The sequence below is a fragment of the Lichenostomus cassidix genome, chromosome 2, assembly GCF_008360975.1.
Source record: "Lichenostomus cassidix isolate B80296 chromosome 2, HeHo_3.0, whole genome shotgun sequence".
Classification (NCBI taxonomy): Eukaryota; Metazoa; Chordata; class Aves; order Passeriformes; family Meliphagidae; genus Lichenostomus; species Lichenostomus cassidix.
The window spans coordinates 131,912,762-131,926,744 of record NC_139482.1 but is presented as its reverse complement, the minus strand read 5'-3'; the positions used below and the strand labels follow the sequence as shown (position 1 = coordinate 131,926,744).

Sequence of the window (13,983 nt, the reverse complement as noted above, 5' to 3'; positions counted from 1 at the left end):
TGAATACTAGCTGTTCTGATGAGCAGCCACCCTCTATGTGTCTAGTCTCCCCTGTGCCATCTATTCCAAAAGTTACCGAGCAAAAGAACATCAATAACAGCTGATGGCATTTTGTTGGTGATACTGTGGATTTCATAGGTATTCATCCATCATTCAACATCATTTTCAAAAGTATTCATGGCTATCAAGAGTTCAAAACCTATAAAAAGTAGTCTGTAACACATTCAAAACTCAGCCATGAAAATACAGGAAACTGAGTTATATACTAAAATGAAGCATTGCTTCTTATATTCAAATCCATTCCTCCAGGAAGTGTCTAGGAAGAATCAACATTTCACAATTCTGAATGCAGAGGGAAACAGTGACAAAGGATGAGCAAAAGGCTGGGGTACATAATGCTTCCTTTGCTTCAGTCTTTGATAGCAAGACCAGTTGTTTTCTGGATATCTAGCCCTCTGAACTGGAAGACAGACATGGGGAGAGAACGAAGCCCCCATAATCCAGGAGGAAATAGCCAGCAACCTGCTATATAATTTAGACATCCACAAGTCTATGTGGCTGGATGGGATCCCCCTAAGTGTACTGATGGAGCTGGCAGAAGAGCTTCCCATACTGCTTTCCATCATTAACAGGAGTCCTGGGTAACTGGAGAGGTCCCTGTTGACTGGAAATTAGCAAATATAATGCCTGTGCACAAGAAAGGCTGGAATGAGGATTCAGGGAACTACAAGCCTGTCAGCCTCACCTCAGTGCCAGAGAAAGTCTTGAAGCAGATCATCTTGAGTGCCATCATGGGGAATGTACAGGACAACCAGGGGATCAGGCCCAGCTAGGTTGGCTTTATGAAAGGCAGGTCCTGCTTGACCAGCCTGATCTCCTTCTGTGAGGTGTGACCTGTTTAGTGGAGAAGGCACAGGCTGGGGATGTTGTCTGCCTGGACTTCTGTAAAGCCTTTTAGCCTAGCACCTAACCTGCAGTAGCAGATGACTGCAAACAGCTACAACACTGCTGACTCACATCCTGAGAGCAAAGAGGACATGTTGGACACATGGCTGTCTGCTCCTCTCACCACAAACTACTCATTTCTAGTCAGAAAGTTACCTCCTGTGACTTTGTCCACCGAATGTAACACCTTCAGTTTCATATATTCATCTGCTATTGCCCTACACTCTTACTGTCCACAATTTCATATCCAGTGAGCATTTCACTCCATTGGTTTATATCATGTTTCTTTCTATCAGTTCATAGGATGAGAAGGACATGCAAAGATGTTTCAATTTTGTTTTAATTGTCTCACAGAATATCCTAAAAAGAGGAAAAGATAAACCTGTTCACTAACTGACTAAACTCTTTCATAGAGAGTATATTGTCTCCCTATTGGATGATGCCCACATGTCCTTCAAAATGACATTTTGCTGTGATCAGACCTTCAAAGCAGGATGAAGGTAGCATGGAGAAAATAGTACCAATTATTCTGTTTGTGTGATTTTTTTTTTCCTATTTGGTTTTTACATCATGTATATACTGATTGCCTCTTGTACTTCTCCAATTTTGGTACAACAAATTCTACATTATTTTTGAAAAAGAAGAAAAATTAGCACAGAATTTTTTTCCCCAAAACAATGATGCTACATGAAGTAAAAAATACATGACAACACATCAGGGTGCAACAGAGCAAATCACTAAGGAAAGAAAGATCTGGCGTGATAGAAGGCAACATTTGCATGACTCAAGAAGGTATAGAAATTTCTACAGGGCATGGATTCATGAGTCAGGATCACATATATAAAATAAGCAATGGACAAATTTTGATTTATAGAGATATTATTCTATTGAGAGTTTCTGTTAAGTGGACCATAAGCTATCTGAACTTCACTCCTGTGCTTTACAACATCACTGAAACCTCTTGTTATCGTCCATGTCTTTATTTTCCCTCATATTCTCACACACACAAATGTAGGAGTGTGCAGGATCTGAAGGATTACTTAAATACTGAAAGGACTGAATTTATCAGATTTCTAATCACATGCCATTTAGAAGCATTTTACTTCAAGACATTATGTGAAGAAATTTCAAAAAAACAGTATTAAAACAGTCTTCCAGACAACAGTTGTAGTATGTTCTATGAAATTAGCTGATGGCTGAGAATAGGATTTTCCAAATCCTCTAAGCACCAGATATGAACAAATAGAGGAAAAGCTAAATTAGCCTGCTTAATTCTAAGTACAGTAGAATACCAATTGCCAGAATTATGCAAAGTACACACACACACATGCATGCACACACACCCCACACAGAGGCAAACCCACATTTTTCCCCATTTCTGAACCTAGTACCTTGCTGTTTTGGGTTGCTTAGGAGACTCTGATCCGAAGTTATGTCAGCAGGATCATGTAAGCTCCCAACAGGTCTGCCAAGGCTGGGTACATCAAAGATAGAGGCCAGACAGAAATTTCTCTCTTGATTCCTCAAGCGTGGAAGTTGGATGCAAGGCTGACCACCTTCCTCTTTAGAAATATTACTGGCTAAGCCTCCACTTTGTCTCCATGACAATTTCCATCTCAGTTCCTTGGATTAGTGGATAGCCCCAAACAAATGTGTGCAACAAGCATGAGTCCAATCCCATCTCAGCAAGAGGCTCAAACCTTGAAGTAGCTGCTGCTCCATGTTAGGTACAAGATCCTGGCATGTACATACAATGCTGCAAGCAGGAAAAATCAGCTCAAGTTATGAGGGAGATGGAAAATTACAGTATTGATATTCTCAGCATGAGTGGGTACAGATGGTCAGGAACAGATTGTATCAAATTGAAGAACAATAACAAAATCATGAACTACTAAGGTTCCCCTGCTGGAGGAAACAGAGAAGTTGCACTGATTGTGAGTGACACCACGTAAAGAGCCCTGTGAGACAGATGAGGAACCAATTAGCAGCAAAGCAGCAGGTGCACAGTTCAAGTAGGTGAGGATGAAAACCCTCCAAATGCTACCATGATACGAAACCACTTTCGAAAACATCTTCCAGAACCTTATTAGCAGCAGCACGCCCTCATTGGCATGGCTGGGCATGAATGGGAACGTAGGGAGAACAAATTATAGACTGAACATAGCTTGGGCATCTGGAATTTGTTCACACAGCAGCACCAGTAAAGACTTTATCAGACTTTGAAAACTAAATTTTCCCTTGACGACAAGAACATATTCTTCTTCCCACAAAATCACATCAGACTAGCTGTAATAAAACATGGGCACAACATGATTTTAACCTGTAGTAATTTTTATTTGTTCCTCTGAATGTTTGGGCATGTAAATTTTAGGTGCCAACAGTGAGTGTGACATGTATGCTGCCATGGTAGAAAATAAATTTAAATCAAAGATTTGCAGAAGAAGCAAATAAGAAAATAGCCACTCAAATATATGGTGTTTAAATGTCAATTCTTTTGTCAGAAAATGAGGGGTTTTGTCAGAAAAAAAGCATTTTTTCCACAGAAAGGCATCATTTTCAGGTTTCACAGAAACAAATTTTGAGTATCTTCAGCAAAATATGTTTGTAGAACTAAGACTTTTCTGGTATTCTCTAATAAAAATAGGAAAGCTAGGTCACTGCAATGCTGTAGAGTGGCAGTGTTAGAGAGGGACCAGCAAAGCAGAACTACCCAAATGCTCAGGACAAAATCCCATTTAGATGGAAAAGGGAATAAATGTTTATGAAGAAAAGACAATCACATTGGCAGGCAGCAAAAAGGGGCTCCTGATTTTAATAATAGCTATAATTAATTAAAGGGAGAAATACCATTACCATTGAAGAAACCCCACCCCAAATTAAAGAAGAGAGGAGACTTCCACTTCACACTGAAACTGTCCTATCAACCAAAAAAGAATCTATTTGGCTAATCTAAATAAGACAATAACCGTGAGAAAATCATCTTGCATTAAGCTGAAAGTAGCTTAAAAGTGAAAAACTGGAAGGCACAGTGTAGAGTAAAACAGATCAGCTCTGCTCAAAGGCAGCAATAAGGAACACAAAATGAAGTGTTAAATCTTGAACTGAACAAGAGAACAAATCCACTGTAGAAGAATGTAGAAAACCTACAAAGCTACCTGAAAGACAATTTCAATGACTGTAAGACTGACGTAGCATCACAGTCCTCTCCAGAAAATTATTCTACGTTCTTACACTGAATTGGATTTGCAATATTCCTTCATCTTCAGGTACTTTCAGAACAACAGATTACTTCTGGCAGCCTGAATTTGTGCTGACCATATTTTCAGGCTGTGAACTGTTACTGAACAACCAATGCACAGCAGGACTCATGGCACATACCAAACATACCTAGATTGTGCTGACTTCCAGAAAGCTTTCAAGAGGGTCTCTGAAATTTTTTGGTGAATCTGTACAATACCCAGAAATTGTTATAGTTTTAATTAAGACACCAGATGGACCAAGATCTTTAACCAGCTGGCTTGAAGTTAATACAGAATTTACTGTATTTTGGAAGTAACACATCTTCAAGACAGTGAAATTCTGTGGTCAGGTCACGCACATGTAGGTCTGGACATTGCTGATGGTATCTGCTTCCTGGAGACATTGATAAAAAACATGCTGCTTAAGAACTGTCAGAACTGAATAAAATGTCCTGAAGTCAGAAATTCAATAAACAAAGGTGGTGAAAACTAGTGGGACCTCAGATAATTGTATTGCTCCATAAGAGAGAAGTCTTAAGTGCTGTATTACCTCACTTACTAAAACAGCAGCTTGTGCATGATTTAAACTGTGAGCAAATGACTCAAGTGGAAAGCTTTGCTTTGCCATGGCCGGCCTCCAGCAGGGAAATCTAACGCCCTCCATGACAAGCAAAGAGTCTTTTGTAGCTATGCATTAAACATATATCTGCAGGTCAGGAAGGAATGGATGGAAAGTTGCTGTCAGCACTGGTATTCCCCTTGGCTACTCAGAGACGTAGCTGCACAAAATAAAGCAGGCCCTGATCTTGGACTGGACACTGTGGCCCAAGACACCTGACCTTTGGCATCCCCAAAGACAAGAAAACCAGAGAGATATTTTCAGCAGAGTATTCACTAAAGAAGCAGTTTTGCAAGAAAATCTGGGCAATTGTGACAGCATTGGCTTCTGATAGTACATCTTCAAGGCAGTTGAAGTCTGATGCTCTGGTGATATGAAAAGTAGGTTGAATTAAGACAGATGGATAAAATGAGAACCTGACTGGTTTGCAGTTTCCTCCTTCAGGTATCTCTCACTGGAATACTTAACTGGTTAGTTTAGCAACCAACTGCATACTATTTGAGCTCTTCCTATCTTACAAATAAATTTTTTTGTTACTAAACATTTTGACAAAACTCATTTTAATAGACTTTTTTGAGAATTTAGTTCTAATCTGTTCTGCCACATTTTCCCATGTCTGCTACTCTGACTGCATCCTTTAGTGTGACCATCCGTTTGAATTTTGGCTTGGTCCAAAATTCACTATGACATTTCTTCAACATACAAAGCTCAGTCAAAATCTGTCTCGGGCTGTTCACACAAAAGACTCTCCACAGAATAAGGCACAAAACACATAAAGGTATTTGTCTTTTCAAGCAAATCATTACACATTGTCCATAATTTAAAGAATTGTCACTGAGCCAGATTTCTGGTTTTATTCCTTTTATTCCTGGGGGTAAAAAACCCCTCTTCTCACTAAACCTTAGTTTCAAATCACATTTAGACACCCAATTACTGTATTAAGTTTATTACACAGTTTGACATCAGTATCATAATCCAGTTACGTACCCCATGGTGCTTTAACTTATGATAGAGAACATTTTCTGTTCCAGATATTGTACCACAGCTACTGGACAGCCATAACTGATAGGATTATGTAAAAACAGCAGCTTATCATGAATGTCCTAACGCTTTCTGATGTTAAATACTCACTTGAGAATGACGCAACTGCAAATATTGCCAGTGGTTTTGTTTGCCAAGGTTATATTTTGCCTTAAGTGATGCAAAAGAACACAGGCTCTATTCCTGAAATAGCTGGTCTATAAATACGATACCTTTAGATACCCAGCTGAGCCAATGATTCTTTTGCCTTCAGACTTAAATGCTGGATTATCCCATTTGTGAGAAAAAAACCCCTAGGTATTTTAGATATTTCACCTTACATTCTTATAGCATAAGAGGGATTGAATTTTCTCTTTCGACTCAAACAGAGTGAGAAAACTGCTGACATGCTCCTTTCTTTTTGATCTGTGCCTTATAGCTCCCCCATCTCCTGCTGTGCCAAACTCCACCCCTTTCACCAGTTTGCAACTATATTCTGGTAATAATCTTTCCCCTTTGGCTCTCCTGGCTGCTCATCCTCCAAGCATTTTTCAGTCCAGGTTTCCTTTCCCTTAATATATCGTAAATACTATACACACCGTAGTGTAGATTTGTAGGCAGGCATCCGAAAACAGTTAAAGCAACCATAAGTCTTTAAAAGCTTAACAATCCTCATTTTTGGAAGGATTCAGGGTAATATTGTCCCAGATATTATAAAGTGGGAATAACCTCAAAAAAGAAGTATTTATGTTTTCTGATTAGCAAAACCCAAGTGCTACAGCCAAGCCAAAGATGACCACAGAGAAAGCAAGAATTTCTGAGGTGCTATTTTAGGAACCAGGGACATGAAGAGAACAAAAACAGAAGAGAAAGAAAACCGTAATGCTGGAAAATCTGGAATCCTCAAATCAAAAGTTTTGCAGATAGGAAGAAGTGATTTCATCCTCAGGTACTGTTCAATTTCTACCCTAGATCTCAAAGTGCAGAAAAACAGCAAACAGCTGTTCTTACAGGACAGAGTGAAAAGGAAATGAGTAATGACTGAATGTTGCTGCTTAGCTACCCAGGGATGTTTGCCCCAGATAGCAAAAGCAGGAGTGCCCAGACTGGGACTCTCGGCTTGGCTCTCTCACAAACCAGCCGACTTGTTTCAGGCAGTTGTTTGATGCGATGGCCTCTCTTAGCAGTGTAACAGATCCCTCGTTACATCCCACAGTTCACTTGCACCTTATGCCACAACAGTTTCCATATACTGTTTTGTAAATGAATGGCATTTTTCAAGTTGCTGAAAAGAATTGTAAAATTCTACAGAAGGCTCTTAGAAAAAAAGCCAGATCTTCAAATAATTCCACTCTGACAATGCAAGTTAGAGGCTTGGATGTCAGTATTGTAATAAATACATGAACACAATATGTCTACTGAATCTATATTAAATCTGTGGGTTTCTATCATAATATGTTTTTTAATCACATTTTTACAATGACAGTCAAAATACCACCTCCATCCATTTATCTTCTTAATAATCAGCAATGCTCTTTTGTCTGCTGAAAGATCTTTGGTTTTGCCCACACAAGCTGTGAAGTAGAAAACATGATGCAACACACTATAAGCTCCTGAACATTTCCATCTACCCACTGAGCACACATTGTTTGCAGCTGCTGAAACTGCTCCAGCCTTAGACAAAATGAAATCATTAAGTATACTAACTAACACTCATTAATATAAGAAAAATTTAAAAACTCAAGATACTCCACTATGTATTCCAAAAACCTCAGAGATCACAGATCAAACTTTGAAAGCACTGGAAAACAGCAGCTCTGCTTAAAGTTAGTCTAACAGTAATTACTCACTACCCCTGAAAAGAAGTCCTTAAATTTGTTTCGAACTGCATATAAAGTACACAATCTTCAACTGAGAGGAAGTATGTATTATTTTCAATTAATATAGTAAGTAATGACACTTTCTGCAGTTTTTAGTTGGTGGTATTTGAACAATGATCTTAGATTTTGTCCTAGAATTCTTCATACACCTTCTAAAGCCCCAGAAGTCCTAGGTGAGTACATCACGGTTTTTTCTTTCTAATTAAGGTCCCTCTTCTTCAAACACCTTTCCATCTTTCTCTAGTTTAACACTGAGCTTGTTTCCCACAAACCATTATCCACAGAAATTTCTTTGTCCTCAGTTACAAAACCTCATTCATCTCTCTTCAAACATTTTTAGACTTCTATGATGCTGAATAGCAGACAAGAACTTCCAGAAGGTGCAGAAGGTATTCGCTTGTCACTGGTTTTGCTCATCTTAAACCTAATTGCCTCTGTGTGCAATTCTGTCCAAACCTAGACAGATTTTAGTAAGTTAACTAGTCATTTTTCACATCACAATGCTAATTATAAAAATTAATTAAGTTTTAACTAAAATATAAATGTCTGAAGGATGGGATAAATATCTCCTGAAATAAGTATTTACCTCCACCAAGTACAGATCAAGTATGCAAAGCTGTTCCCTGGGCTTGCACTGTAGACATCTAAGGTTAAGCAAGATGAATTCTACTGCCTCCACCACATTCTTGGTCCAGTTGCTGAGAAAGTACTGCAGAGATATTTCTATATAACAGAGCGTGTTACCTGATTAAAGGCTAAGCAATTAAACACAAAGCCATGGCAAGGATTGGAACAATTAGCGAAAACCAAGTGCATAGACTCACCCATCTGAAAAACATGGAAGGGGAACAATCCAGATGACTGCTTTGAGTGTAAAACCCACTAAACAAGTATAGGAAACTCCCTAGAAAACTGTGCAAACTGTGGGATTACCTAAAGGTTTTAAGACTTCAGAAGAATAAGGATTCAAAGACTGTGTAAAATACCGAAGATTTTTTTAGTAGATTGTAGCAATGTGCAAAACTTACTCTAGGAGGTTTAAAGGAACCACTAAAAGTGTGTAAAGGGAGTGACTAAGGTAGACTGGAGAGAAAGAGGCATAGAAAAACCAAGGACACAGAGGATAAAGGGGACCAGTCCCATGCAGACAGCTTACCAGTTCCACTGCACTGCTGTGGTCTATTTCATATTATTATTGCACCCTATTCCTAACTGGTCTTGTGTGCATGTACTTGTCAAGGCTAGCAAACTTCAAGTGGGACTAACCCACAAGCAGGACAATGGAGTATGATCCACTGGAGCAGGACCAAATGCCTGAGGGACTTGAAGGTCCAGGGCCTGCAACTGGGAAACACGGGCTGGATGCCAGTGACTGCCTGGAGTGCCCCAGAGCAGCTGCCAGAGCCCCATGCTGCAGGTTGTGCACACCCAGAGGTGAGATTCAGCCCTGGCCACCTGGAGAAGGAAGAGGGTGGAGCAGCAATACCCAGCACAGTCCCTGTTTACACAGGTGCCAGCACAGGCACTGCACTCTGCCCCTGTGGGTTTGTGGCTGGCAGGGTGTTTATTGTTTGTACTGTGTGTAGGTGTGCACATAGGTACTGTTTCATATTGTTATGAGCTTGATGATACAGAATCACAACAGCCTGGGGTCCTTTGCCTTGGGAGGGGAAAAAAAAAAACCCTGGTCCCAAATGCCAGGGGGTTCTGCTACCATGAGCAAAGTGAAGAAGGGCCTCACAGACACTGGCAAAAACACCTGTTGCAATTTTTCATTGGTATAAAAGATTTATATCTTCCCACATACCTGAGTGGCCATTTAGCTTGTTTTAGGTATCTATAACATACAGAGAGTAAAAGAAATTACTTTATTCAAATATCTGTTTCATTACAAAGTCTGGCTATGACAAAACAGAAATAAAACATTGATGACTCCATAGCTGCTGTATCATGAAACAGCTAAAATTCACCAAGGCTATGAATACTGATTTAAGTATTTCTGCACTAAAAAAATTATTTCTCTTTCAAACCACTCCTTAAGTACTTTCCCAAAGAAAGAACATATACAGAAGTTATCTTTTTTTTCTTTTTTAATCACCGGGTCTGTAGGCAATGCATTGGTTTAGCAAATAATCCAGCCTCTCCTTTTTTCCTCAATCAACACTACCAAAATTTTAAAGGGAAACACTACCACTTTCTTGGATTTTCAGTATTTGACATGGCACTAAGGATTTTATTCTGCATACACATGGGTACACATCTGCAGATGCATGTATCCATGGTCTTTTTACATGTAATCATTTCAATAAATGTAGGTAACTCCATTAATGTGATTCAGATGAGGTCTGATTATACCTCTCAAATCACTGAGGGGAATAAATAAAAGAACCCTGCCAAATAAAAAAAACAATTAAGGGCTCCAGCTCCTTTAATTTCTAAACCATTTCAGCGATGGCCTGTGACAGACTTACATGAGCACTTCTTGCAAGCACAGCTACCATGTGGCAACTACCACATTTAAGTAAATTTGAAAACCCCTACTCTGAGTATTGTGGCATTATGTACTCTTGGTGGATGACCACAAAAAAAAAAAGTGTCAGAGACAAATTGTAAGGGCTTCCAAAAGGGATAAATCAACAGCAGCTAGGCCAACAGTGTACAAATCCATGGACAGGGATCCTCTGAACTGACAGACTGCAACTGCCACCTGCAAAATTCCAAATGACTGATGCAGCAGCTCAGACCTACACTGGTTTTATGGCTAGCGTATTTCTATAAGTCACAGCAAAATCTGATTTTGGAAAACAGACTTTTTTTCTGGATTGCTAAGAGGGTGCCCCATTTGATGCCAAGACCAATCTCTGTGTAAATCTATACCCAGTGATTTTGGAAGAAGACTTCATAACTGAATGCACAGACTCCAAGTACCCTCCTAACTTTAAAATTCCTTTTTTCAACATGGTTACAGTCTTTCTTAGCAATTTTTAGCCAACCCTGATAATTTCAGTTGCACCACCCAGGTCCTCTCTGAAGGCAACAATGCACAAAAGTCTTAGAACATGAGGAGATCCTTTGGACATGTCTGATACCAATTGCTCCACACCACTACCACACAATAACCTAACTAACTTCAGAACTGAAAGCTCTTGTTACATTTAGAGCTCTGAACCAAAGCCAATAAATTCCAAGCAGAAGGGGTTTGCTCACACCACAGGTTATCATGACTCAACAAATCAATAATCAACAGCTTCAACTCAAGCTAAACTGACAAGGCTGAAATTTTTTAAAATCACATTTCAGGAGATTAGTCTGGTTTTGCAAATTGTGCAAGACTTAACTACAGCTGTGTCACAAGCCATACTTTGGACTGCATATTCTCCCTCAATTTTTTCAGTATTTCAGGGAGAAAATAAACTGTATTTGGCACACAGTGCACTGTATTAGTACAACAGGCACACAGCCAGCATCAGCCTATTCCCTGATCTGTTCCACTCCTCATCATCCTACTTACAGCTTTTCAGATCTGCTTCTCTTCCTGCATCACCCCATAAGGTAGGTGATCCAGAGAGTAAAAGATACATTATGGCCTCTTATCACCAAAAAGCCATAATTTTACCATGATGGTTCAGGAATCTTGCCCAAACAGTACTGCAAGAGACAAGTTAAAGAGCAAGAACTAGAAATGCATATGGATTACTGTCAGTAGATATATTAAACAGAATACTATTTGAAGGCAAGTGCTCAAAGTGCTCAATTTCCAGATTAAAAAGAAAAAAATTAAGTATTAAGTTTACTCTAATCGAGTTCAGAGTTTTTTATTTTGTGCATAAGCTCAGGGCAAGGGGAGCATCATTCCAGACTGTAGTGGTAAGACTTAAAAAGATCATTTTGTATAGATGATGTTAAGTAACATTAGGGTTATTACATATCTCACATCTTTCTTCCATCTAGACAACTTAGTTTAATTCCAGCATAGTTTTCTGATCACCTTGGTATCTTCACTAAAATGCTGTTTATCCCACTGGAAGAGAAGCAGACCATTTCCCAGGCAAACTGTAAGGGAACTTTGGGCTACAGATACCTTGTGAAGTGTGAAACTTCCATTTTTCTTTGACAAATTTAAAATAGAAGGCATATAATAAATCTTATCTAAAGGAGTTTTTGTGGTTTATACAATTTATACATTCTTCATCCAGATTTTATAAGTTTTAAAGAAAAAAAATGAGTCAACTTTCTAAGTAGCAATTTAACAGTGAAGTTTGCTCAAGTTTTATAACAATAGTTAAGAAGACAGAGCAAAATTGTAAATATGTTTACAGATGTCTGAAAGTCCCATTGAATTTCTTTTTGGAAAAAACAAAAATATATTGTATTGTAAGAAGTGTAACACAAGATATTTGGAATAATCAACTGGAATAATAAAAATTTAGTCCATTGCTTAAGGTCACTTGTTTATTTTATTAAATTTGTTTCAATAAAAATTAAAAAAAAAAAGACAGTGTAAGGACAATCATTTTAGTAACTCTGTATGGAGCAGTTTTTGTTGCTTCGATAAATATTAATGTATTTAATTCTTTTTTTTGTAGAAACAATACCAAGGAATAGAACTGGAATTACAGATATCCTCCACCAAGTTATCTGCTTATATCAAAAGGGTCAAACTCCACTGCAATACGCAGTGTTGGGCCAGTAACATCAGACAAATGGCAATAAAAGATTACAGGGCAAATTCTCCTCACTACTCAAAGCAGATCATGACTTGAGAAGTCAGAGAATGCACAAACCTGGAAGAAAAGTCATGTTTCTGGAACCGTAAGCTATCTCACCAATGTCCATCAAATTTTGTATAGCATATTCTTTCAAGAGTGACATTTTTCTTTCATTGTGATATTTTGTACATGTGAAAACAATTATTTCACTACTGCTACAATATGCTTCTTCCTCTCTGGCACAAGTGGTACAGATCCTGGCTTGCTGTGCTTACGACGATTCAGTTCCCTAGGGAAAAAAAACAGAAAAATGAAACTCAGAAGTCAGCACAAATGTTTAAGAAATACTAGCTTCCTCCTCAAGCTACAAATGTAGTTCTCCTACAAATAAAACCAAAGAAGTTAATAATTGCTCTGCTTCTATTAATCAAAAGCCACATACTCCTTTGGGAAGGACCATCCCTTTTAATAATAAAGTTGGCTAATATAGAAAGGTTTCAAATGGAGCCTTTTCTTGGAAGCCCAGCTTGGGTTTCTTGTCAACAGAATCAGCTGCTTAAGTTTGTGGAGTTTTTTAGCTAATAAAGATGACTAAGACCCACCACTTTACTGTTAATTCTACGGCTACAGCAAAGTATGCCACCTCCTGCTCCTAGAAATTCCAATATGGCAATGATCCAGATGGCATAAAACATTCATCCTGGAATCCCAGCATGATCAAAAAAACCAAAACCACAAACCCACAAAAAACCAAATGAAAACAAAATCCCACCACACATCCAAAACAGCCCATCCCATTTCCACTGCAACAGGGCATCATGTCATGCATAACCAAGCACCGTGGCTCTTTCCAACACGGTATCTGTTGCCACATCTTCACTGTACTTTTGGGAAGCAGCCAGTCCTCACTGGCACTTGTCTGCATTTTCCTTATAATCAATCCAGGAGCTCATGATCACTCATTCAGATGTTGAAAGCAGCTCTACCAGTCCCATACACTGCTGCTACAGCAGCACTGCAGTGATGCATTTTATGGAGATGAAGAGAAAGCAAAGCCAGAGGAAGAACACGTACTTGCGCCGCCGAGCCTCTCTCATGATCCGCTGCTCCTTGATCTGGCAATAAATACTCTTGGGCAAGTGTCGGTGCTGAGCTATGCGCCGGATCTGGGGGTGAAACTGGAACTTCTCCTTCAGCTTCTGATTGTAATTCATGGCTGCCTTCTCTCGGGGTGCAAGCTACAGGGAAAACAACACAGACAAGCACATTAGAAAAGAACATGGATTTAACTGTCAATCTTCTCTACAAAACAAGATTTTAGCTTTTCATTCAAATGGCTTCCTTCTGGCAAATTCCTTCAGAATAAGGGTAGGTAGTATTAAAAAACCTAAATTTCCAACGATATCCCAGTGCTCCAACACAAAAGTTTATCATCATTTTAAAGCAGAGTGAAGTATCCAAATTTAATTCCTGAGATTCAGATTTGCTGTAGAGAAACAAAAGAAAACCTAAATAGCTAACAGTAAACTCTTTGATTAGTTTTTCCTAACCTCTGATGATGATCAACTTTC

At 38.9% G+C, this 13,983-nt stretch overlaps 1 protein-coding gene across 1 annotated transcript in view; it reads right to left on the bottom strand.

The window, feature by feature from the left end:
- Positions 1 to 9,552: 9,552 nt before the first annotated feature.
- The window catches only part of DCAF13 (DDB1 and CUL4 associated factor 13), a 28,281-nt gene continuing 23,850 nt past the window's right edge, over positions 9,553 to 13,983 (bottom strand). Inside the window, exons 10-11 of the mRNA XM_085053368.1 lie at positions 13,487 to 13,650; positions 9,553 to 12,701 (exon numbers count right to left, since the gene is read on the bottom strand). Coding sequence (XP_084909494.1) covers positions 12,614 to 12,701; positions 13,487 to 13,650 — 252 coding nt within the window. The 3' untranslated portion in view covers positions 9,553 to 12,613. The remainder of the gene's footprint in view (positions 12,702 to 13,486; positions 13,651 to 13,983) is intronic.